This window comes from Salvelinus sp. IW2-2015, linkage group LG35 (genome assembly GCF_002910315.2).
Source record: "Salvelinus sp. IW2-2015 linkage group LG35, ASM291031v2, whole genome shotgun sequence".
Lineage (NCBI taxonomy): Eukaryota > Metazoa > Chordata > Actinopteri > Salmoniformes > Salmonidae > Salvelinus > Salvelinus sp. IW2-2015.
The window spans coordinates 17,556,855-17,581,444 of record NC_036874.1 but is presented as its reverse complement, the minus strand read 5'-3'; the positions used below and the strand labels follow the sequence as shown (position 1 = coordinate 17,581,444).

General features: G+C 42.4%; 1 protein-coding gene across 1 annotated transcript in view; it reads left to right on the top strand.

The window, feature by feature from the left end:
- The first annotated feature begins 7,294 nt into the window (after window positions 1–7,294).
- LOC111958892 (myelin basic protein-like) overlaps window positions 7,295–24,590 on the top strand; it is a 45,531-nt gene continuing 28,235 nt past the window's right edge. Inside the window, exons 1-2 of the mRNA XM_023980212.2 lie at window positions 7,295–7,467; window positions 21,695–21,753. Coding sequence (XP_023835980.1) covers window positions 21,709–21,753 — 45 coding nt within the window. The 5' untranslated portion in view covers window positions 7,295–7,467; window positions 21,695–21,708. The remainder of the gene's footprint in view (window positions 7,468–21,694; window positions 21,754–24,590) is intronic.

The following is a 24,590-nucleotide window of genomic DNA, read 5'->3' as shown; positions in this document are numbered from 1 at the left end:
TTTTCAGAAAGAGAAAAGCTCAATTAATAGGTAGTTACAGTCTTGATAGGTAGTTACAGTTACAGTCTATCCAATTGGTAGTTACAGTCTTGCCTCATCGCTGCAACTCCCATACGGACTCGGGAGAGGCGAAGGTCGAGAGCCGTGTGTCCTCCGAAACACAACCCAACCAAGCCGCACTGCCCACCTAACCTTGAAGCCAGCCACACCAATGTGTTGGAGGAAACACCTGGCGACCGTGTCAGCGTGCACTGCTGCCGGCCCGTCACAGGAGTCGCTAGTGCGCGTTGTGACAAGGACATCCCTACCGGCCAAACCCTCCCCTAAACCCGGATGATGCTGGGCCAATTGTGCTCCGCCCCATGGGTCTCCCGGTCGCGGCCGGATGCAACAGAGCCTGGACTCCCCAGAATCTCTAGTGCGTTGACCAGTGCGCAACTCGGGAGGCAAATTATGCATAGAATGCTTGATATGATCTGGATGCGTTGTATGTATTTATTTCAAAATATAAATCAAACAATATATATCCTTTTTGCCCTTTTCTTTAACAAAGTGTATGTACTCAATTCGAGCCCTGGTTTTGATCAAACACACCAAGCCCTTCCCAGACACGGAGGTATTTAATCAGTGCATGCGACAGTATTGGAGTATTTGGCCGATATCTATGGATAGGATAATTGTGTCTGTCAAWRAGGTAGTCTTACCACTTATTCATTGGAAGATGAAGAAGTAAGCTCCAATTATTTATGTACAGTAATTCTATATTTAGGCCCATAAAAAAATGTGGTGCACGCGTGCACATATAGAAGGTCCCTTACCAGGCATAAGGGAGTTTTACTTGAACCCTTGCACCGGAGAGTTACATTGTTGCTATCATTATGCAACCTACTACCTATAGGAGAACAAGTTTCTTATTAATAATATCCCACCTGTTATCACACATGGCACGACCCCATAATTGTTTAAGTTACAATAAAAATAGCACTTTCATGTTAAATATTTAACATATATTTTAATATTCCTGTAGAACTGTAAAACAGAGTAAGATACTTTGAGCTTTGGAAACAAGTCCTTTCATAAATGCATGTCGGGCCTTGTTTCACTGGAGCAGTGTAAAATAAGCTTTATGTCAATGACCCCTTAACGATTTTCGTTAATTTACATATCGAATTTGATTGTCCAACATCAGTTTCAGCATTTATTTATTTCGGATCCGCCTAGAGTGGCCTCTTTCCTCTGCTGTGGAAACATCGCTGACTTTTTTCTCGGTAGCTGCGCATGGTCCCTGAAGTAAAATCATCTGAGTTTGCTTGGACACCAGCCTGATCACCAGCTCCTTCCACCTCTGGAAACTATCTAGGTGGTCATGCGACTTCTCATGCGAGCTGAGGCGGTGGCACAGATTCTTCCAGTCCCTGGTTCCATCCCTGACCAGCGCAGATTTGCACTTGTGTAAAAAAGTTTGCAGCAAAAACAGAATGCTGCATCGTTTTGCTTGGAATATACAAGCCATGGTCTCTCCACTCTCTCCCCGTRCACCATCCTCCTATTGTAGTGGGCCACCGAAAACTTTCGTTGCCCCTCATCTCTTGGGAAATTCCCCTCCTTATCCTGATGTGGCCCAGCCTGCACTAACATATCTCGTAAAGATCCATTCATATATTTTGGCCACTCACCGGGATCTTTTATCGTTTTTTTTGTCTGGGAGTCGGATTTAGCAGCAGCAACACTGTCATCGGGGCAGGTAGCGACGAATCTGAGTCGAGGTCCAAGATAGTAGGGTCTACGCCGGCATTGTTTGGAGGTGTGGCTAGGCCTGTTGCGTCCACCTGTTCTTGTCCAGCCAGAGAGCTGTCGGCCTGGTTAAATACATGTAAAAAAAATAATAATAATAACTTTTAAAAAACGAACAAATGTATCCTGATCTTTGTTATATCTCTCAGATATAGGAGAGACACTTCAGAACAAACTTCCTTTTGATATGTTTTTGGGACTGTTGTTCCATGTCGTGAATATGTTATTCAATGCGTTTGTATGGGATAATAGCAGTAAGACCCTCCAAAAAATGTTGGCGAATAATTGTTTATATCTTTTTTTAATACTTCAAGGGGTCATAAAATTCAAAATCCAAAAGCTAAATGATCCTTGGTATGACCTTAAAACAATTCCATATAGCTTAGTAGAAACCCCCACCCCACTTTGTAAATGTCATGGAAGAATGGCTACTATTCTTCTGCCTGCAGTATAGTGTTTTGTAACATTGCAATTAGGGTAGCTGTCGCGCTGGTATAAAACGATTTTGGAGACAGGCGCAGGAATACACAATAGGGTTTTTTAATACACCCAAAACAAACGTATACAAAAACCCTGGGCTGTACCCAAACAAAAGAGCGAGGGTAAACCATGTTGAACGACACGGGAAGATACCTGTAATACAGAATATATATATAGCACGCAGCATAACAGCTGCACCAACGCATAGGTACTCACACTACCAACGGACATGGGAACAATAACCGACAAAGACAGAGGGAACAGAGGGCACATAAAGTCAGCAAAAAAAGGACCCTGTCTTTCAAAGATAATTCGTAAAAACCCAAATAACTTCACAGATCTTCATTGTAAAGGGTTTAAACACTGTTTCCCATGCTTGTTCAATGAACCATAAACAATAAATGAACATGCACCTGTGGAACGTTCGTTAAGACACTAACAGCTTACAGACGATAGGCAATTAAGGTCACAGTTATGAAAACTTAGGACACTAAAGAGGCCTTTCTACTGACTCTGAAAAACACCAAAAGAAAAATGCCCAGGGTCCCTGCTCATCTGCGTGAACGTGCCTTAGGCATGCTGAGAGAGGCTGGACTGAGGGCTTGTAGGCCTGTTGTAGGGCAGGCCCTCACCAGACATCACCGGCAACAACGACGCCTATGGGCACAAACCCACCGTCGCTGGACCAGACAGGACTGGCAAAAAGTGCTCTTCACTCACTAGTCACGGTTTTGTCTCACCAGGGGTGATACTCGGATTCGCGTTTATCGTCGAAGGAATGAGCGTTACACCAAGGCCTGTACACTGGAGCGGGATCGATTTGGAGGTGGAGGGTCCGTCATGGTCTGGGGCGGTGTGTCACAGCATCATCAGACTGAGCTTGTTGTCATTGCAGGCAATCTCAACGCTGTACGTTACAGGGAAGACATCCTCCTCCCTCATGTGGTACCCTTCCTGCAGGCTCATCCTGACATGACACTCCAGCATGACAATGCCACCAGCCATTCTGCTCGTTCTGTGTGTGATTTCCTGCAAGACAGGAATGTCAGTGTCCTGCCATGGCCAGCGAAGAGCCTAGATCTCAATCCCATTGGGACCTGTTGGGACCTGTCTGGACCTATCCCGTCTGGGACCTGTTGGATCGGAGGGTGAGGGCTAGGACCATTCCCCCCAGAAATGTCCGGGAACTTGCAGGTGCCTTGGTGGAAGAGTGGGGTAACATCTCACAACAAGAACTGGCAAATCTGGTGCAGTCTATGAGGAGGAGATGCACTGCAGTACTTAATGCAGCTGGTGGCCACACCAGCTACCGACTGTTACTTTTGATTTTGACCCCCGCCCCCTTTGTTCAGGGACACATTATTTAATTTCTGTTAGTCACATGTCTGTGGAACTTGTTCAGTTTATGTCTCAGTTGTTGAATCTTGTTATGTTTATACAAATATTTACACATGTTAAGTTTGCTGAAAATAAATGCAGTTGACAGGGAGAGGACGTTTCTTTTTTTGCTGAGTTTATATAACATACTAATCACGGGAAATGGGAACCAGGTGTGCGTAATCAGACAAGACACTCCGGGGTTGATGATAATGAATCCCGTTCAGTGAAGCCTAGATAGCCGGTGACGTAGACCTCCGGAACTGGTGAACAGAATGAGCTATCCGTGACAGTAGCAAAGTTACCGGCAATTTACCAATGTTACCAGAATATTCAGTAACTTTGGTATTTAACAGAAAATATATGTCAATCTATTGTAACTTTGTTAATTTAGAGTTGAATAACAAAACTTTTTTTTTTTATTCAAATATAGTATTAATTTGTATTATCTGTGTTCATTTTGTCCATGAGTTTCTAGTAGATAAGCCATAAGGTTAAAGACAAAATAGACTAATTAATGAAGAAGACTCATTTTCAGTTAACTCTTACAACTCTCTACTGCCACCAGTTTGACGCAAAAACATTGACAACAAATATATATTGACATAGGCAATTTCCATTTAAACAAATCTAAATCTATTTTATACTTGAGATTCTTCAAAGTAGCCACCCTTTGCCTTGATGACAGCTTTGAACAATCTTGGCATTCTCTCAACCAGATTCACCTGGAATGCTTTTCCAACAGTCTTCAAGGAGTTTCCACTTATGCTGAGCACTTGTTGGCTGCTTTTCCTTCACTCTGCAGTCCAACTCATCCCAAACCATCTCAATTTGGTTGAGGTCGGGTGATTGTGGAGGCCAGGTCATCTGATGCAGCACTCCATTACTCTCCTTTTTGGTCAAATAGCCCTTACACAGCCTGGAGGTGTGTTGGGCCGTTGTCCTGTTGAAAAACAAATGATAGACCTGCTATGCGCACAACAGATTGGATGGCGTATCGCTGCAGAATGCTGTGGTAGCCATGCTAGTTAAGTGTGCCTAAATAAATCACCAACAATGTCACCAGCAAAGCACCCCCACACCATCACACCTCCCCCTCCATGTTTCACGGTAGGAACCACACATGCAGAGATCATCCGTTCACCTACTCTGCGTCTCACAAAGACACGGTTGGAACCCGAAATCTCAAATTTGGACTCATCAGACCAAAGGACAGATTTCCACTGGTCTAATGTCCATTGCTTGTGTTTCTTGGCCCAAGCAAGTCTCTTCTTCTTATTGGTGACCTTTAGTAGTGATTTCTTTGCAGCAATTTGACCACGAAGGCCTGATTCACACAGTCTCCTCTGAATAGTTGATGTTGAGATGTGTCTGTTACTTGAACTCTGTGAAACATTTATTTGGGCTGCAATTTCTGAGACTGGTAACTCTAATGAACTTATCCTCTGCAGCAGAGGTAACTTCCTTTCCTGTGGCAGTTCTCATGAGAACCAGTTTCATCATAGCGCTTGATGATTTTTGCGACTGCACTTGAAGAAACTTTCAATGTTCTTGAAATGTTCCAGATTGACTGACCTTCATGTCTTAAAGTAAAGATGGACTGTCATTTCTCTTTGCTTGGTCTTTTACCAAATAAGGCTATCTTCGGAATACCACCCCTACCTTATCACAACACAACTGATTGGCTCAAACGCAATAAGAAGGAAAGATATTCATAAGTGTTGGTTGTCCATAGCTTATGCCTGCCCATACCATAACTCCACTGCCACCATGGGAAAGTCTGTTCACAATGTTGACATCAGAAAACCGCTCGCCTACACGACGTCATACACGTGTCTATGGTTCTGAGGCAGGTTGGATGTACTGCCAAATTCTCTAATTCTCTGCTTATGGCAAAGAAATGTACATTCAATTATCTGGCAACATCTCTGGCAGACATTCCTGCACTCAGCATGCCAATTGCATGCTCTCTCAGAACTTGAGACATCTGTGGCATTGTGTTGTGTGATAAAACTGCACATTTTAGAGTGGCCTTTTACTGCCCCCAGCACAAGGTGCACCTGTGTAATGATCATGCTGTTAAATCAGCTTCTTGATATGCCACACCTGTGATGTGGATTATCTTGGCAAAGGAAACATTTCACTAACAGGGTGTAAACTAATTTATGAGAAAAAAGCTTTTAGTGCGTATTGAACATTCCTGGGATCTATAATTTCAGCTCATGAAACTTGGGGGGAACACTTTACACGTTGTGTTCTTATTTTTGTTCAGTGTACATAACATTGTAGCAAACGTTAGGGCAGGGAAATGAACCTGAGTTGCTGGCATGAAAGGCAAACACCCTACTCATTGCGCCAATATGATTGTAAAAGTTTCTAACAAATTATTGCATGCTTCAGATAGCAAGATTGCTACACTGCCCCCTCCAAACAGGAAGGCATGTCCCTGTGATTCAACCGACCGCTGCCCCCTCACATGTATGGTTGTGCGTTCCAATAGCCTCACGGCCGTCATCCTACTTCTGACACCAGTGTAGTGAAAAACGGGGCAGGAAAGCAAACCCAGGTGGCTGGTGTAAAAGGCAAACAGCCTACACATCGTACCAATAGGATTAAAACCTCTACGGGATCGGTGTTGTTCCCCCCCCCCCCCCCCCCCKCCCGCGGGAAGGTTGAGCTAACATAGGCTAATGTGATTAGCATGAGGTTGTAAGTAACAAAAACTATTCCCAGGACATAGACATATCTGATATTGTCAGAAAGCTTAAATTATTGTTCATCTAACTGCACTGTCCAATTTACAGTAGCTATTACAGTGAAATAATACCATGCTATTGTTTGAGGAGAGTGCACAATTATGAACTTGAAAATGTATTAATAAACAAATTAGGCACATTTGGGCAGTCTTGATACGACATTTTGAACAGCTATGCAATGGCTCATTGGATCAGTCTAAAACTTTGCACTGCTGTAATCTAGTGGCCACTATCTAAATTGTGCCTGGGCTGGAATAATACATTATGGCCTTTCTCTTGCGTTTCAAAGATGATGGTATTATCTTATACCAGATCTAATGTGTTATAGTCTCCTACATTAATTTCACATTTCCACAAATGTTAGTGTTTCCTTTCAAATGGTATTTAAGAATATGCATATCATTGCTTCAGGTCCTGAGCTACAGGCAGTTAGATTTGGGTATGTCATTTTAGGCGAAAAAAAAAGAAAAAAAGGTTGGATCCTTTAGAGTTTTTAACTGACCTGTTGAGAATTGTAACGTGGCTCAAATAGCGAGGATCAGTACAATATTTTAATTCCTGTGCAATTAATACTGTGTAATTAGTGGCCCTAACTGATTTGAATAAAAAACAGAATTCACATTCATGTCCAATTCCATTTTATTCAAAGCAAATATAGTACATTGCAGCAGTTTATGTGTTGCCCGATATACCTTGTTTTACAACAAAATATGGTTTCTTCACTAACTGTCAAGGGCAGCAACCACTCAATCACATACCTTGAACGAACGTGTCTCGTGATACAGATATTACAATAACGAGTGCGTGCGTGTACGGGCATGCTCTGCTCTTTTGCCCACATTTCTTTGCGGAGTATCAACATTCCGCCCCACCCCGAAGAAACAACCATCACTCTACCTAAAACAGGAAGCAACGAGACATACTTTTTTACGAAGACAGTCTGTGAAAACAACGTCAAACCGTGGAAGAAAATACGTTATTGTCCACGAGAAGAGAAACTACACATCAAAATCACAGCCTCTTATTGTGGATGCATTTGATTCAATCTAAACGGAGAAGGGTATGTAAAAGACAGTCGAAAACGAAACGAAAATAATAGTACATTGTGGTTGTAGTAGCGCGCAACCATGTGACGAATACGTTGTAATTCTGTTGACAGCTGTTTTGTTGCGCTGCTTGCCGCATCAACCGATTTAGTAAACATGTACGTTGTCTTGTTTAGTCTGTAAGAACTCGTTAGGTTTCCACCTGCATAAGATGCGAGGAATGTCGTGTTATTCATCAGTTCTATTCGATGTTTCACAAAGCGACACATGCCTATTGTCAATACGCATATATTTCTATAGCCTCACTTAGGCCTACAGAACAAAATAGGCTAGACTGTCACTGTCGGTCGAAGATCACATCATGCTATCACAGTGAATGTCACAATACGTTTTCCTCTAAGTAGTGTTCACGCCAACTCACAGTTGAATATGATGCTAGTACAGGCACCGTGGCAAGAACAATTTCAGAAAGGAGTGGATGGAGAGAGCGTGAAAAACACCCTATTATAAACCTAGTTAGGTCGCCGAGGAAGATGTAAACAAGACTAACATCATATAGCCTACCTGTAGTCCACAACGAGATGCACTGTCTGGACCTGCGGTGTTTTATAATCTAAGCCTATTTTATTCTAGCTGGTGAGAGCTGGCGTTATCTACAATGTTTCTGTTTTCAGAATGCATTTCACACTACAAGACATCTGTTACATAATTAGTTAGCTCGCACACGGAGAAGGAACCAAACAAACAGAAACGCGTAGGCCTACTCCCTTTTACTGATTTGAATTGATTTGTTTACATGTAGGTTAGTCACCTAACCAGGCTAATGGAGATCAGAAAAAAACCAGTTGACCCCAAAGGCATCCTCTATCTTGATGTGCTGCGTTCTATAAATAAAAACACATGCACGTGAGTGGGTTTTTCTGTCTGAACCCCACTGATTTAGTGAATGAAAAGCCTATAGCCACGGTTCTCTTCAGGACTCGTAACAAAGAATAGAGGAGAAAGGGAACTGATACCAGACCTGGGTTCAAACTGGACCCAGATGGGTGCACAGTGCACTTTTGGGACTATTTCCAAAATATGTCAAATACTATTATAGCCCAGGTCTAAACTGACAGACTTACGTGTGTCCTCTTCTAAGTGCTGTTTTCAAAGAGGACATCTGGTAGTAGCAAGTGAACGAAACACTAACCCCCGACTGAATTGAGAGGAGAAAGAACAGGAATCTGTAAGATCAATGTATTATGTACAAAAAAATACTAAGTACCTCTCTTGTGGTGGAGAAGTGCGACCATTCTGCCTAAGTGGAACTTTGTATTCTCAGTTGTAGTTTTGAACAGAATTGACAGGAAAGCGATAGTTCCACATGTTCCACTGAATAACCAGGTAATTGGAAGAGATTCCATAATATATTACAGAGGTGTTAACTCGGTCAGTCAAAATGGCTCAGCTGTTTAACCGTCACCATGTCTTGGTGCTTTAATGCTTGGTGCTTTAGTGCTTTAATGTTCCTTCATTTGCCTTTCACAAAGCACGCCTTCTCGCACCCGACACACTGCGTGAACACGATTTTGAGTGTGTCTATTGGCTATAACCCTCAGGTTGTCCTGATATAAGTTGGGACGTTGTGACTATTCATACTATTCTGGTTGTTGCTGCTGTAGAGACGCAGGGGAATGCCTGGGTCTCTACGAAACCAGAGCAACAGTAAAGTCTTCTAGTTCTTTCCTCAAGCTGGTCCATATTAGACATGCATATATCGAGGTATGAAGTAGCTTACAGATGCAATATAAGACTTGAAATGTGTGGAAATGTATCTGTGTAAATGTTATCCTGTGTGGGAATGAACACGGAAGTGTATTTCTCTGTGTATCTTAGAGAGTCTCCTGTTTGCATGTCTAATATGCGTGTGTGTGTGTAGGTGTACATGTCTGCATGTGCATGCCTGCGCGAGCAGGTGAATCACCAAGGTAACTTCCGTCCTCACACTCTCACCAACTTCCTCCCTTCTGTCTATCTCACTTCCTCCCCTGTCTGCGCCAGTTGGTGTTGCTTTCAGGCAGGTTGATTCATATCACCTTGAACCTCGTCATGCGACGCAAGGGAGGTGCAACCCGACTGTTCGTGCGCACAGAAAGCCATGACGATGACAGCATAGTTGGCTGACGTGTTGAGTTCACCCAGCGTGGTCGGACCGTGCGTAGTGTCTACAACGTGCAGTAGAAACAGATGGCGGGGATCATTTTCATGCCACCTGTGCCAAGTTTAGAATTCCCTGCTTTTAGTGGTGAACCCCAGGTGCCCGTGGATTGTGTAAGCTGTGGGCGAAGAGTATCAACGTACACTCCAGAAACAGCGCTCTCTGGGAACACGATGCATATCAGGGGATTTGGGCATGTCCATAAAGCAGAAAATACACACACAAACCAACATCGACACCGGTCCTTAGGGCTGAGATTTATATTGCTGTACTCTTAAATGCCTCCCTACGTTACTTATTTAGCCTGGTGAGGAGACTGATGATACTCCACTTGATACGATCTCTCTCACTCTTCAAAGGCATCAGGGTTGTTTTTGATCTCAGATTTGTTCTGGAGGATTCTACAGAACATAACCTGAGGATACTACCCCAAACACATTTCTCTGCTGTGAAGCTCCTCCAGAAATCACACAATATAGTCTTCAGTGTTGGCTTCTTCTGCCCAGGGGTTTGGGAGAGACTGTGTGGCAGTATGAGAGTTAAGTGAAGGACAGGCCCGCTGCCTGGAACAGGAAACATCACAGGTCATATGGAGTATCAGGACGAGGTGTTATGGAGCGGAGAACAACTGTCCAAACTTCCTACTGTAAAAGACACAGCTGTCCGCATCAATGATTCAGTGCTGACTGAATGGGCCTAAAGCAAAGCTCGATTCTGCCGCTCATTTCTGGGCTTGCTGTGTAGAACAGGACCACAGTGATGCTGCAATGGGGTCTATACTGGCATTTCTGCACATTTTGGACTTAGACAGTGGACCGTGGTGTGACCATGGTGTTTACGGTCATCCTTTCTGTGAACTTCTAAAATGACAAAAACGTCTTGAAGCCCAGTGAACAGGGGATTAGGACAGTGCCTTGCCCACAAGCATGACCTTCAAACACTCACGAATCTCTCTTCCCAGAGCTTGAGGGAGCGATGAGTAGAGAGCAGAGGAAGGAGTAGAAGTGAAAGAGGAGAAGATTGGGAGAAAGAAACCAGGACAGAGAGATATTTAAACACTAGCCTTTCTCTTCCCAGAGATTGAGAGAGATGAGTATTGAGGGAAAAGGAAGAAGTGAAAGAGGAGAACATACAGGGATAGAGAAACATGAGCCTCTCTCTTCCTAGTAAAGTTTTCTTCCATCCAACTCTGTCTCCACGTTCAAGTTCACTAGACACGAAACGCAATGAAAAATGTACTGAAACAAGGATGGGATAACATGAACTTGTCCAATAAGAAACATTCTTTTTTTATTTTCTGTCGCAATTTTTTTTAACGTTGTGTGTCCTCATGAACACGACCTAGATTGCTGTACACCAGATGCTCTCTCCAAGGACAGATGTTGACCTCTGACCCTGGCTCTAGTGTCACTACCAGGGACTTAGTATCACTGAGTTTCTCCAAGTGGGTTACGTAACCCCTTGGGCACCTGGAGGGTTAAATGAAGCACTTGTCCACCTTCCACAAGGACGACTGTATATTAGCTCATTTCCATGGAATAGCCACACACATACACACCAGCCCCACACGTTATCTGACATAATGACAGGAAATCTGTTTGTGTGTGTGGGGTGTGTGAGAGAGACCGAGATGATGAGTGAGTGTATTGGTCTGCATTCAGCACCATGGACAGGGCAGTGTTTCTCACCCTTACTAAGACCACACACAGCTGGGAGATACTACTGGCATGCATAACCTTCTGGGACCTTATCATTGTGGCCAGTTAACACTGATGATATGAGGACTTAGAGGGAGCGAGTCATGGCACCGTTCTCCCCTGATATCTTAGAATTATATCTTAGTCCCATGGGAAAACTGCTCAGCAGCACTGTGAATTGTTTTCTTGTCTTTCTCAACCTCCGGAGTTAACTCCGAATAGAGAGTGTCTACTTCACTCAGTGTACTCGCTGACCCTGTGTTTGGTACAGTGACCAGAATAACGTGTCAAAGAGGAGGAAACTAAAATGTTTAGAGCAACGTTTAGCTTTGTTGTTCTCTGAGCCTGTAAAATGAATACACCCAGTGATGGGAACAAGAATATGTGTTCATTCTGTCAAACTTGAGAAGTGTATCACATTGTGTCTTGATTTTATTGTGCCCGCTGTTTGTATTACAGGATAATCCATAGTTCCTTCTGTCAGCAATCATAAATAGCTCTTTATCCCTAAAGGACGATTTATGTTGCAGGAAAGTAATATCCGTTTCAGTCTCGCAGGTTGGGAAGCAGAAGAGATTAATATTTATGTATCTATTTCTCACTGTAGAGAAGGAGATGGCTTTTTCTGTTGATACTTAAAACCATCACTCTCAGATGGAGATCTGGAGGTATGGCTTATGAATTGAGCTGTGATGCCTTTATCTCCAAGTTGGTACATGTTTAAAATGGTGAATTCTCCTCTCTTACGCTCCTTTCTTACGCTATGGGAGAGCAGTCATTTACAGTTGAAGTCAGAAGTTTACATGCACCTTAGCCAAATACATTTAAACTCAGTTTTTCACAATTCCTGACATTTAATCCAAGTAAAAATTCCCTGTCTTAGGTCAGTTAGGATCACCACTTTATTTTAAGAATGTGAAATGTCAGAATAATACTAGAGAGAATTATTTCTTTCAGCTTTTTTTTCTTTCATCACATTCCCAGTGGGTCAGAAGTTTACATACACTCAATTAATATTTGGTAGCATTGCCTTTAAATTGTTTAGCTTGGGTCAAATGTTTCGGGTAGCCTTCCACAAGCTTCCCACAATAAGTTGGGTGAAATTTGGCCCATTCCTCCTGACAGAGCTGGTGTAACTGAGCCAGGTTTGTAGGCCTCCTTGCTCGCACACGCTTTTTCAGTTATGCCCACATTTTTCTATAGGATTGAGGTCAGGGCTTTGTGATGACCACTCCAATACCTGGACTTTGTTGTCCTTTGGCCATTTTGCCACAACTTTGGAAGTATGCTTGGGGTCATTGTCCATTTGGAAGACCCATTTGAGTCCAAGCCTTAACTTCCTGACTGATGTCTTGAGATGTTGCTTCAATATATCCACATAATTTTCCATTCTCATGATGCCATCTATTTTGTGAAGTGCACCAGCCCCTCCTGCAGCAAAGCACCCCCACAACATGATGCTGCTACCCCCGTGCTTCACGGTTGGGATGGTATTCTTCGGCTTGCAGGCCTCTCCCTTTTTCCTCCAAACATAACGATGGTCATTATGGCCAAACAGTTCTATTTTTGTTTCATCAGACCAGCGGACATTTCTCCAAAAAGTATGATCTTTGTCCCCATGTGCAGTTGCAAACCGTAGTCTGGCTTTTTTATGGCGGTTTTGGAGCAGTGTCTTCTTCCTTGCTAAGCGACCTTTCATGTTATATCGATATAGGACTCGTTTTACTGTGGATATAGATACTTTTGTACCTGTTTTCTCCATCATCTTCACAAGGTCCTTTGCTGTTGCTTCTAGGATTGATTTGCACTGTTCGCACCAAAGTACGTTCATCTCTAGGAGACAGAACGCGTCTCCTTCCTGAGCGGTATGACAGCTGCATGGTCCCATGGTGTTTATACTTGCGTACTATTGTTTGTACAGATGAACGTGCTACCTTCAGGCCTTTGTAAATTGCTCCCATGGATGAACCAGACTTGTGGAGGTCTACAATTGTTTTTCTGAGGTCTTGGCTGATTTCTTTTGATTTTCCCATGATGTCAAGCAAAGAGGCACTGAGTTTGAAGGTAGGCCTTGAAATACATCCACAGGTACACCTCCAATTGACTCAAATTATGTCAATTAGCCTATCAGAAGCTTCTAAAGTCATGACATCTTTTCTGTAATTTTCCAAGCTGTTTAAAGGCACAGTCAACTTAGTGTATGTAAACTTCTGACCCACTGGAATTGTGATACAGTGAATTATAAGTGATATAATCTGTCTGTAAACAATTGTTGTAAAAATGACTTGTGTCATGCACGAAGTAGATGTCCTAACCGACTTGCCAAAACTATAGTTTGTAAACAAGAAATTTGTGGAGTGGTTGAAAAACGAGTTTTAATGACTCCAACCTATGTGTATGTAAACTTCCGACTTCAACTGTACATCCTCCGTGGATAGAGAGTGGACATACATTTTAAACAAACTCCCAGTTTCTTATGGGACTAGTATTAAATAAAAAAAAATCCATTAACTACTAGCTATCAGACAAACAACCCACTGACAGTAGATGAAGGCAGTATGTTGATATGAGGAAAAGTGTATGAGGTATTTTGTAATGAATTAAGCCTCTCAGCCAGACCAAATCAAAAGATTTGAGTCTCATGGCCCTAGGTAACAGACAGCAGAGTAATCACACAAGCAGAACTTAGTCAGAGGGACTATAGATAATTGCTCATATGCACTGATGGCTGTGTGCTTCAGTGCTGTGAGTGCTGGCCTATATGTGAGGAGGGTCGTCCTATAATTAGCATGCTTCCCTGGTGCTGTATCTCCCGTACAACCTTCAAATAGAATAGGCAAAGTTCATGTCCCCGGGGGGGGGGGGGGTCATTCTCATCCACTGTCTCTCAGTTTCTTTATGTTCTCTTCCCCTGCCTGTAGTCTACCTCCCATTTTGATTTGCTAAGTGTTTGAGTCATAGAATCTTATAGAGGCCTTATAGAGGCAAGGAACGGATCATCCTGTGTTGGATTGGAGGCTGCTATGTAGAAGTTTAATTACAGCATAGCTTTTTCTTTTATTGTTATGCAACGGCCATGTTTTGCAAGTCCTCGCAGGCTCCCGTTGTGGTTGTGTAATATTTATTTCAGGGAAACCTCATCCCGGAAGGCCAGGTACTGTATTCTCTCACCACTTTTTTTGTGACATAGATATTCTCTGGGTGTTATTTATGGTTTCCCAGAACCTTGCAGATAATACGTTCAGAGTTTCTCACACTCCCAACCTTGGGAAGAATGTTAACACGTTGTCAGTGTGGTTACTTGAAAGGTGGTCTTGTTCACAGGCGAAGCCAGGAATGCATTTAATCTTTCTAGTCTGGAGAAAGATGGCAAAGCATTCAGAAGGGTCGGCGTCTTACTTTGGTTTGCTAGTCTTTTGTCAATTTGTTTTCTGCGTTACATTTTCATCTAGCCTAGTTGTCTTGTCTTTCTTGGTTATAGCTATTGAACTACGTAACCATGCCTACATGATAGAGACCTCACACCAGAGAGTGTTGTTTTAAGAAAGGATTAACACTTGTTTCAGGGCCTTGCTCCATAAGAGAGCTGAGCTAGCCAAAGCTCAGGCTATATGGCAGTTGTACAAAGTATGTCATTTTCTGTTAGTAACAGCAGATGAATTCCAAAGCCAACGTGTATTCCGTTTTTGTAGTTAACTGAAGTCGTGGCTGTGCGTGACTACCATGCTCATGTGTTTGGGAGCCTACTGTAAACGAACCAGCTGGCCAACMATTGTGATGATATATTTTTCGCCCTTTAAAGGGACCATGGAACCATCACCAGGCTACTCTGATCTGCTAAGACCTCTTTTTGTTTTGAAGGGAAACGTTGAATACACTCCTCCTCTCTTTGCTTTCAGCAGTCTGCTGAAATCTATCACCCAATAACTCAGGCATCATGGCTGCTTTCAGTCTCACCTGTCTGTTTGAAAATGGAGACGTTCTCAAGATGACAGGCGGTGTGCTCTGGTGGTGGGATGAGCTTCCAGAAAGGCCCGTAGCAACAAAGCTGGAGTTTTTTGGCTCTGAATCTGAAAGACCTATTTAATTGTAATGGCTATCAAGATGCTGCTTTGTACTCTACTGTTTCTAATCTTAAGCCATATGCAGTAGTATACTGTATGAGAGATCAAGGGCTACATTTGGCCTCTGAAAAAGGCTCTAATCTGCTCTATACTGTATATGCTGTAGGTAATACTCACTATATTGCGGAGGTAATCATCCTGTAACTGTACATGCCGTAGGTAATACTCACTATATTGCGGAGGTAATCATCCTGTAACTGTACATGCCGTAGGTAATACTCACTATATTGCGGAGGTAATCATCCTGTAACTTTCTTTTATGATGTCCATGAGAAAAGGTTGTTCCCGCACATTTACTTTAAACTCACATTTGTAATCACAACCGCTACACGGTAATCGTAAAAGAAAAGTTATGAGATTGTTGCTGCTGCAATATTGTGATTATTAAAGGGTCAATCTGCAGTTCTAATAATAATAGTAAGGCATCTCCACCACTGTTTTGGGAAAAAGCTGAGGGATGGGGCTGGAGAAAAGTAACCACTCTCAAATTCATAGACAGAGCTCTGGATTCAAGGGCCGACCATCCATTTCATAAAAATATATAGTTTTACCATGTTTTGAGGCCATACAGTGTTTCTTTACATTTACAGTTGAAGTCGGAAGTTTACATACACTTAGGTTGGAATTAAAACTAGTTTTTCAACCACTCCACTTCACTCCACTTCAACCACTCCACAAATGTCTTGTTAACAAACTATAGTTTTGGCAAGTCGGTTAGGACATCTACTTTGTGCATGACACAAGTCATTTTTCCAACAATTATTTACAGACAGATTATTTCACTTATAATTCACTGTATCACAATTACATACACTAAGTTGACTGTGCCTTTAAATAGCTTGGAAAATTCCAGAAAATGAGGTCATGACTTTAGAAGCTTCTGATAAATGATGTCAATTAGCCTGAGTCAATTGGAGGTGTACCTGTGGATGTATTTCAAGGCGTACCTTCAAAATCAGTGCCTCTTTGCTTGACATCATGGGAAAATCAAAAGAAATCAGCCAAGACCTCAGAAAAAAATTGTAGACCTCCACAAGTCTGGTTCATCCTTGGGAGCAATTTCCAAACGCCTGAAGGTACCACATGCATCTGTACAAACAATAGTACGCAAGTATAAACACCATGGGACCACGCAGCCGGCATACCGCTCAGGAATTAGACGCGTTCTGTCTCCTAGATATGAACGCACTTTGGTGCGAGATGAGCAAATCAATCCCAGAACAACAGCAAAGAACCTTGTGAAGATGCTGGAGAAAACGGGTACAAAAGTATCTATATCCACAGTAAAACGAGTCCTATATCAACATAACCTGAAAGGCCCCTCAGCAAGGAAGAAGCCACTGCTCCAAACCCGCCATGAAAAAGCCAGACTARGGTTTGCAACTGCACATGGGGACAAAGATCGTACTTTTTGGAGAAATGTCCTTTGGTCTGATGAAACAAAAATAGAACTGTTTGGCCATAATGACCATCATTATGTTTGGAGAAAAAAGGGGGACGCTTGCAAGCTGAAGAACACCATCCCACGGGAGTGGCAGCATCATGTTGTGGGGGTGAAAAAATAGATGTCATCATGAGGATGGAACATCTCAAGATATCAGTCAGGAAGTTAAAGCTTGGTCGCAAATGGATATTCCAAATGGACAATGACCCCACACATACTTCTAAAGTTGTGGCAAAATGGCTTAAGGACAACAAAGTCAGGGTATTGGAGTGGCCATCACAAAGCCCTGACCTCAATCCTATAGAAATTGTGGGCAGAACTGAAAAAGCGTGTGCGAGTACGGAGGCCTACAAACCTGATTCAGTTACACCAGCTCTGTCAGGAGTAATGGGCCAGAATTCACCCAAGAAGCTTGTGGAAGGCTACCCGAAACATTTGACCCAAGCTAAACAATTTAAAGGCAATGCTACCAAATACTAATTGAGTGCATGTAAACTTCTGACCAAATGGGAATGTGATAAAGGAAATAAAAGCTGAAATAAATAATTCTCTCTACTATTATTCTAACATTTCACATTCTTAACATAAAGTGGTGATTCCAACTGACCTAAGACAGGGAACTTTTACTAGGATTAAATGTCAGGGGTTGTGAGAAAAAAATAGTTTAAATGTATTTGGCGAAGGTGTATGTTAACGTCCGACTTCAACTGTACATTGTTAACAAACATTGGAGTGAACCAAGTGTATATTTTGCGTTTCCGATGGGGTGTGACAGTTGAACTAATCTCATGAGATATTTACAAGTTATGTTCTTCAATAATCAATGAGCATACTATATATAATTCATTTAAAAGTCCCCAAATTGATGTAGGAATCACAGATTGCCCCTTAGGTAGGCCTATTTCTGGTGCAGATCAGTGCAGAGGTCAAATAACCCCCCCCCCCCACTGTGAATGCTAAAGCCAATGGAAACAGCTCCCTATTACAGCAGGATTTCAGAACCCATTTGAAGCCCCATGTGACAGAAAACAACCATCTCATCCTGTGTAGCCTGCTGTCACACGTAAGTAGGGCTACATTCAGTCCCGACAAAAGACAACGTAACAAAAATGCATCATAGCTCCCGGCGCACACGGATCACATCTCGGATTCACTCAATGCCATTACAAGTCAATTAAGTGTTTCAGCGCGCTCATTATTTCTCATGATTTAATTGTCCAAAAGCATCACTCAGTTGTTAGGATCAACGGTGCGTAGTGCTGTGCCCAACCCCCTTGCGTACAGGCCCTGAGATTTGGGATATATTCAAATGCTATATCAAGCATAGTATGGGCACCACGCTCAGTGTGTTTTTAATCAGGATCTCGCTCTTTGAGACACCGGAAGTGTATTATCTGAATTCGAAATGTACGGTAAACAGTGCTCCCTTGCTGCCAGAACAATGAGAAAAGTTTAATCAGCCACACAGTCCGTGGCTTTGTCTCTAATTCCAGACTGTTCTGCTCAATGTTTCATGTGGTAATTTGTTTCGGGGATGAGGGCTTTAAGATTTTGACCTTTTTGTTAAGGTAAAGATGAGATTGGAGCATTGATGCAGGATTTAGTCTTCATTACCTTGTCAATTGGAACGGTGTTATTACAGGAGACATATCCGATTTGATTTAATTCTTCATTATTTTCTGGCCTCTGGACTAAAACCTAATTATGACAAGATAAAGCGGGCCTATTTCTATAATGAATATGAACTTGGTGGGTTGAGATGATTAAATATAAAAGCACTAAACCTCTCTCTAAAAGCTTCACTTATACAAAAGTTTAACTTGAACCCAAAATGGTTCTCAAGTAGATTACTAAGAAAATCTCATCCATTGTTAAAATTGCCTTTGTGCAAATTGCCATATTAATTCAATCGAAAATCAAACKTTTTTCAAACAAGCATTGCAGWGCTGGTTACAATTTCAATTTCGTCCCCCAGAAAAGATAGAACAAATATTATGGTTGAACTCCAAATTTGCTGGTTTATAAGACATGTATTTATGGAAAGATGATGAGTATTTTGTTTTTAAATTATATTGTATGTTGGAATGGTAGAGTTGTCTTTTATGGAGTTATCGGAATTGTATAGGAAGGTCTGTTCAATACAACCAACTGATTAAAGCATTACCCCCAAAATGGAGGAGGCAAGTGGCAATTCCAATCAAATCAAATTTTGTTGGTCACATACACATGGTTAGCAGATGTTAATGCGAGTGTAGTGAAATGCTTGTGCTTCTAGTTCCGACCGTGCAGTAATATCTAACAAGTAATCTAACAATTTCACAACAACTACCTTATATACACACAAGTGTAAAGAATGATTAAGAATATGTACATATAAATATATGGATGAGCGATGGCCAAATGGCATAGGCAAGATGCAGTAGATGGTATAGAGTACAGTATATACATATGAGATGAGTAATGTAGGGTATGTAAACATTATATAAAGTGCCATTGTTTAAGTGACTAGTGATACATTTATTACATCCAAATGTTAATTATAAAAGTGGCTAGAGATTTTAGTCTGTATGTTAGCAGCAGCCACTCAATGTTAGTGATGGCTGTTTAACAGTCTGATGGCCTTGAGATAGAAGCTGTTTTTCAGTCTCTCGGTCCACGCTTTGATGCACCTGTACTGACCTTGCCTTCTGGATGATAACGGGGTGAACAGGCAGTGGCTTGGGTGGTTGTTGTCCTTGATGATCTTTTTGGCCTTCCTGTGACATCGGGTGGTGTATGTGTCCTGGAAGGCAGGTAGTTTGCCCCTGGTGATGCGTTGTGCAGACCTCACTACCCTCTGGAGAGCCTTACGGTTGTGGGCGGAGCAGTTGCCGTACCAGGCGGTGATACAGCCCAACAGGATGCTCTCGATTGTGCATCTGTAAAAGTTTGTGTTTTTGGTGACAAGCCAAATTTCTTCAGCCTCCTGAGTTTGAAGAGGAGCTGTTGCGCCTTCTTCACCACGCTGTCTGTGTGGATGGACCATTTCAGTTTGTCCGTGATGTGTATGCCGAGGAACTTAAAACTTTCCACCTTCTACGCTACTGTCCTGTCGATGTGGATAGGGGGGTGCTCCCTGTGCTGTTTCCTGAAGTCCACGATCATCTCCTTTGTTTTGTTGACGTTGAGTGTGAGGTTATTTTCCTGACACCACACTCCGAGGGCCCTCATCTCCCTGTAGGCCGTCTCGTCGTTGTTGGTAATCAAMCCRACCACTGTAGTGTCGTCTGAAAACTTGATGATTGAGTTGGAGGCGTGCATGGCCACGCAGTCATGGGTGAACAGGGAGTACAGGAGAGGGCTGACAACACACCCTTGTGGGGCCCCAGTGTTGAGGATCAGCGGGGTGGAGATGTTGTTTCCTACTCTCACACCTGGGGGCGGCCCATCAAAGGCCAGGACCCAGTTGCACAGGGCGGGGTCGAGACCCAGGGTCTCGAGCTTAATGACGAGTTTGGAGGGCACTATGGTGTTAAATGCTGAGCTGTAATCAATGAACAGCAATATTACATAGGTATTCCACCTGTCCGGATGGGTTAGGGCAGTGTGCAGTGCGGTTGCGAGAGCAGCGGGAGGAGGTAGGGAACTGGTCTGTCTGCCCAATATAAAGGATCAAATGTTGACAGCTGTGCCATACAGATTGCAAAATAGCTGGGAAGGGATTTTTGATGTACTAATTCCATGGTACAGGGTGTATGAGTTGATATATAAAACGACGCAAGATTCAAGACTTCCTGCCTTTCAGCTAAAATGATTGTACAGAATTCTTACCACCAACAAAATGTTGAATATTTGTGGCATACAATCATCACAGCTCTGGAGATTTTGATGTGAGGATACAGAATCAATAGACCATTTGTTCTGGCATTGCCCTCAGGTAACCTGTTTCTGGTCTCAGGTTCAGGAATGGCAGAAAATGCATAACATTGATCTAAAAGTAGCATTGTTTGAAGATCTGGAGAGACTTGGTCAGTCAGTTACTAATATACTAATACCCTTATTAGTGAAAGTATTTATCTTCAACTCGCAATCTGTGGATTCTATTCGATTAGATTCAAATTGTATGTTAAACATCACAGCGTAGTTGAAAGATATATGGCACGAAGAAATCCAAAGATGGTGGTCAGCAGAGATAGGTGGGATAGGCTGAAGGAAACTGAGGGTTGGGATGTGGAACTGGAGACAAGTGGGAGTGGAGTTGCTGAGCGAGGGATAGAATGACGGTCAAAGATAAAAGTCTAAAATAAAGWTTTTWWWWAAAATGTTTTGAATGACACTATGCCTGTTTGCCTGAGACTGATGCTGCGCAGGTGCTTGTACGCATGTACACATGCATATACACAAACTCGCATTCAAATGCACACATGTGACACACACAGACACACACACACACATACACGCACGCATACACACGGGTAAATAGTGCCAGACATGCGCTGAAACGTACACAGTTGGCCTTGCTCTTTAGATTTTTGTTTTCCTTGATGTGTTTTTATTTTGCGTGATCTGTTTTGGTTTTCCTTTTGTTTTTTTGTTAATTTTGTTGGTTGTTGGTGCATTGGGGGGTGGTGGCGTGGGGTGGAGAATGGGGGAAGAGGGATTTATGTGACTTATGAAGTAGTGTTTCTCTTTTTTACGTCAGCTCTGTCMGTTTCAGTGGCAGCAGAGAGTGTCTGATTTTAAAGGAGCGTTGTATTTCCAGATGGGTCTGATACCATTCTTCTCTTTTCTCCACAGTCTCTGTTGACAACATGGGACAGCATCTAGGAAAACGCGAGCCACAGCCGCAGAGCAAGGTAAGCGTCTCAGTTGAAAATGTATGTATGCGTGATTTTGTGTAAGTATACAGGACATTTGTGCTCAGCGATTTAACCAAAATGTTGGTTTATTTTTGTTTTTAAAAATAAGTAATTGACCAAAATCAGTTAAATGATTTGTTTTCTGTGCGCTCAACGCGCTGTTTGTGCCGTTTCTCTAGAGAGAATACTCTCTGGGACATGTTGTCCAACTCATCATAGTTAAGTGAAGTAAATGTGGTAATTAACTACAATGACCAGAATCCATTATGCCTATATTGGTTCAAGCCTGCCTGTGGGGCCAGCAGACAGACACTGAGGGGAAGCACGATAGAGAGACACGAGAGGGATAGAGAGCAGTTGCTCAGGTGTCTCTACCTGACAATGCATCTAATAGATTCATAGGTGTTATTTCGCCGTCTTAAAATCAACTTTGAAGAACTGCTGAAACYGTGATTTTGTCAGACAGCRGGCAGTTAGCCAGCTAGGCTAGCCTACTAGCCTGAAGGAGGACTCTTTGGGGAACAGAGGTAGATGGCTGGCTGGCTACTGCCTGAGCAGAGATTAGATAAAGACTTGAAATAAAATGATAAATCATCAAATATATATAGTTTTTTTTATTTTTTATATGTACACAACAACTGAAATATTTTATTAAAGTAAGGTGAATTACGGATGGTTTATTAATAGGTGATATTCAGAAATGGGCAGTCATTGGGGTTGTGTTAATGAAATAATATCATCATCATCATCATACTAAAAACAAATGTGTAACATAAACAACCAAAGTAATGTGAATAAATGATGGTTAGAGCCTGATAAGTGATAGTAATGGGCAGTCACTACCAATCAATTATTTTATTCTGTGTTACAGCAGTGAACCCACAATGCATTTGTTAAAAAAAAAATATTGAAAATGAAAGAAAAAAAGCACTAATCGCTCAGCACTACAAAACATACGCAGTATACGCTGTTAGTGTAGATGTGCATTGTGTGTAAGATAAGTTTGATCCTTTAGTTTTTTTATGGGAGTAATACTGACAACGGTAAAGTTCAAAGTGATTTGTAGACTGTAGAGCCTCTTATGTCATTCACAGCTTAAGCCTTTATCAGGGAGGTGAGGCAGGACTTTGAGCCATGCTTGCAGTTGAGTCATGTAGTCGTCCGTCAGAACGATGGGGTTACGACCGTAAAGAAGCTCTCAATCAAATCTGAAGCACTCAGAAAAATACAAACGGCTTCAAAAAGAGTCTGGCGCGGCACTCAAATAATATAACACTCAAATGAATGGCAGACAAAGGCTGCATTCCAAGTGGCACCCTTTTCCCTTATGTAGTGCACTACTTTTGACCAGGGCCCAGACTGTTTACGCTGAGAGCATTTTCATAATATTTCATTGGAAATAATAATGGACCTACATTTCTGAACTTTTCACTCTGTCAAGCTTGCTAAAAGTCATCGAAACTTACCCTAGACATTCAGGGAGCATCGAAAATTCCAAAATCGATGGATGGAGGACAATTATTTATTTTTTAATAACTTTTGACACTGAGGAAATAAAATAAATTGTAAGTACGAACCTCCAGACCTTGGTGAGGTCCAAATGCGGCGCTCAGGGCAAAATGAGCTTGACACCCTTGATATTTTTTTTATCACTCCCTCTCTTTTCTGCCACTCCTCTCTCTCCATGCTTCTGGGGAGATTATTTTCTTTATGGGCAGTCCAGTCCTGAGAGAGGTGTGGGGGTTTTTTATCAGTGGGAGTGTTGCGACTCGGAGCCGCTGAGTCTTCTTATCGACTTGCCGATCTTAGAGTGGTGGACTGGCGGTGTTGCCAGGCAGTGGTTGATTAGATACTATCAGAGTGTGCCTGGGCGGTCAGGACACTGCGATTTCAGTAAGTGATGACAAAGTTCGCCTGCTAGAGGAGGAAAGGTTATGTCAGGTCTCAGGAGCTAGCCTGGTTATATAACTAGGCCGTTTCAGGTTAATGTTGGATGTGATGTACAGTATCTTTTGATTCATCATTTTCAGCAGATTCGTAGCCCTGTCTTGTTCAGGGTCACAGAATCAGAACGAGGTTTTTAAAATGACAAACTGACGAATATTAGAACACTTCTGGTGATGGACTGATTCCCAACTCACATTCATTTCGAATATCACCCTGTTGTTACACCTCAGAAAGATAACATGTCCTTATCATTGCCATGGGTTGGGACCGCTATGCAAAGCTAAACTGCTCGCTCATAATGATAAAATAGATTTTTCAACTGTAATGAGTGTAGCTGTGGAGGGTACAGTGTTGTTACTTACTCAAGAAGAGACATTGGTGTGTTTGTTCATCAAAATGTGAAGGAGAAAGCAGTATCTCCGTGGCACGATGCATTTATTGACAGATGGCCGTTTAGCCATCCCACCAATGAAATTCTCACTCTTGGCGGGCATATATGTTGCCATGGCGATATCTGATGCGTTACGTTAGGCCATTCAATGGCTCATTTCATCGTCGCGTCACCCACATCCATCCATCCAGCCACCCACCTCACACAACACACAGAGACGAAAGCAGCGTGAGTGTCCCATTTCCTTCTGTAAGGATGAATGGACTGTCGGGCAGATTATTATGAATTACACTTGACATTTTAGTCATTTAGCAGATGCTCTTATCCAGTGCATACATTTTCGTATTTGTTCGTACGAATCAGCTTATTGTCAATTTCATACTATCATTAGCTCAGGGCCAATGGTCCACAAGAGCCCATTCAGCACTCCCACACAAAGGGCCCAGCTGTCCAGTAACGTTGAGCTCATTTCAACCATCCTACACATTGAGTGATG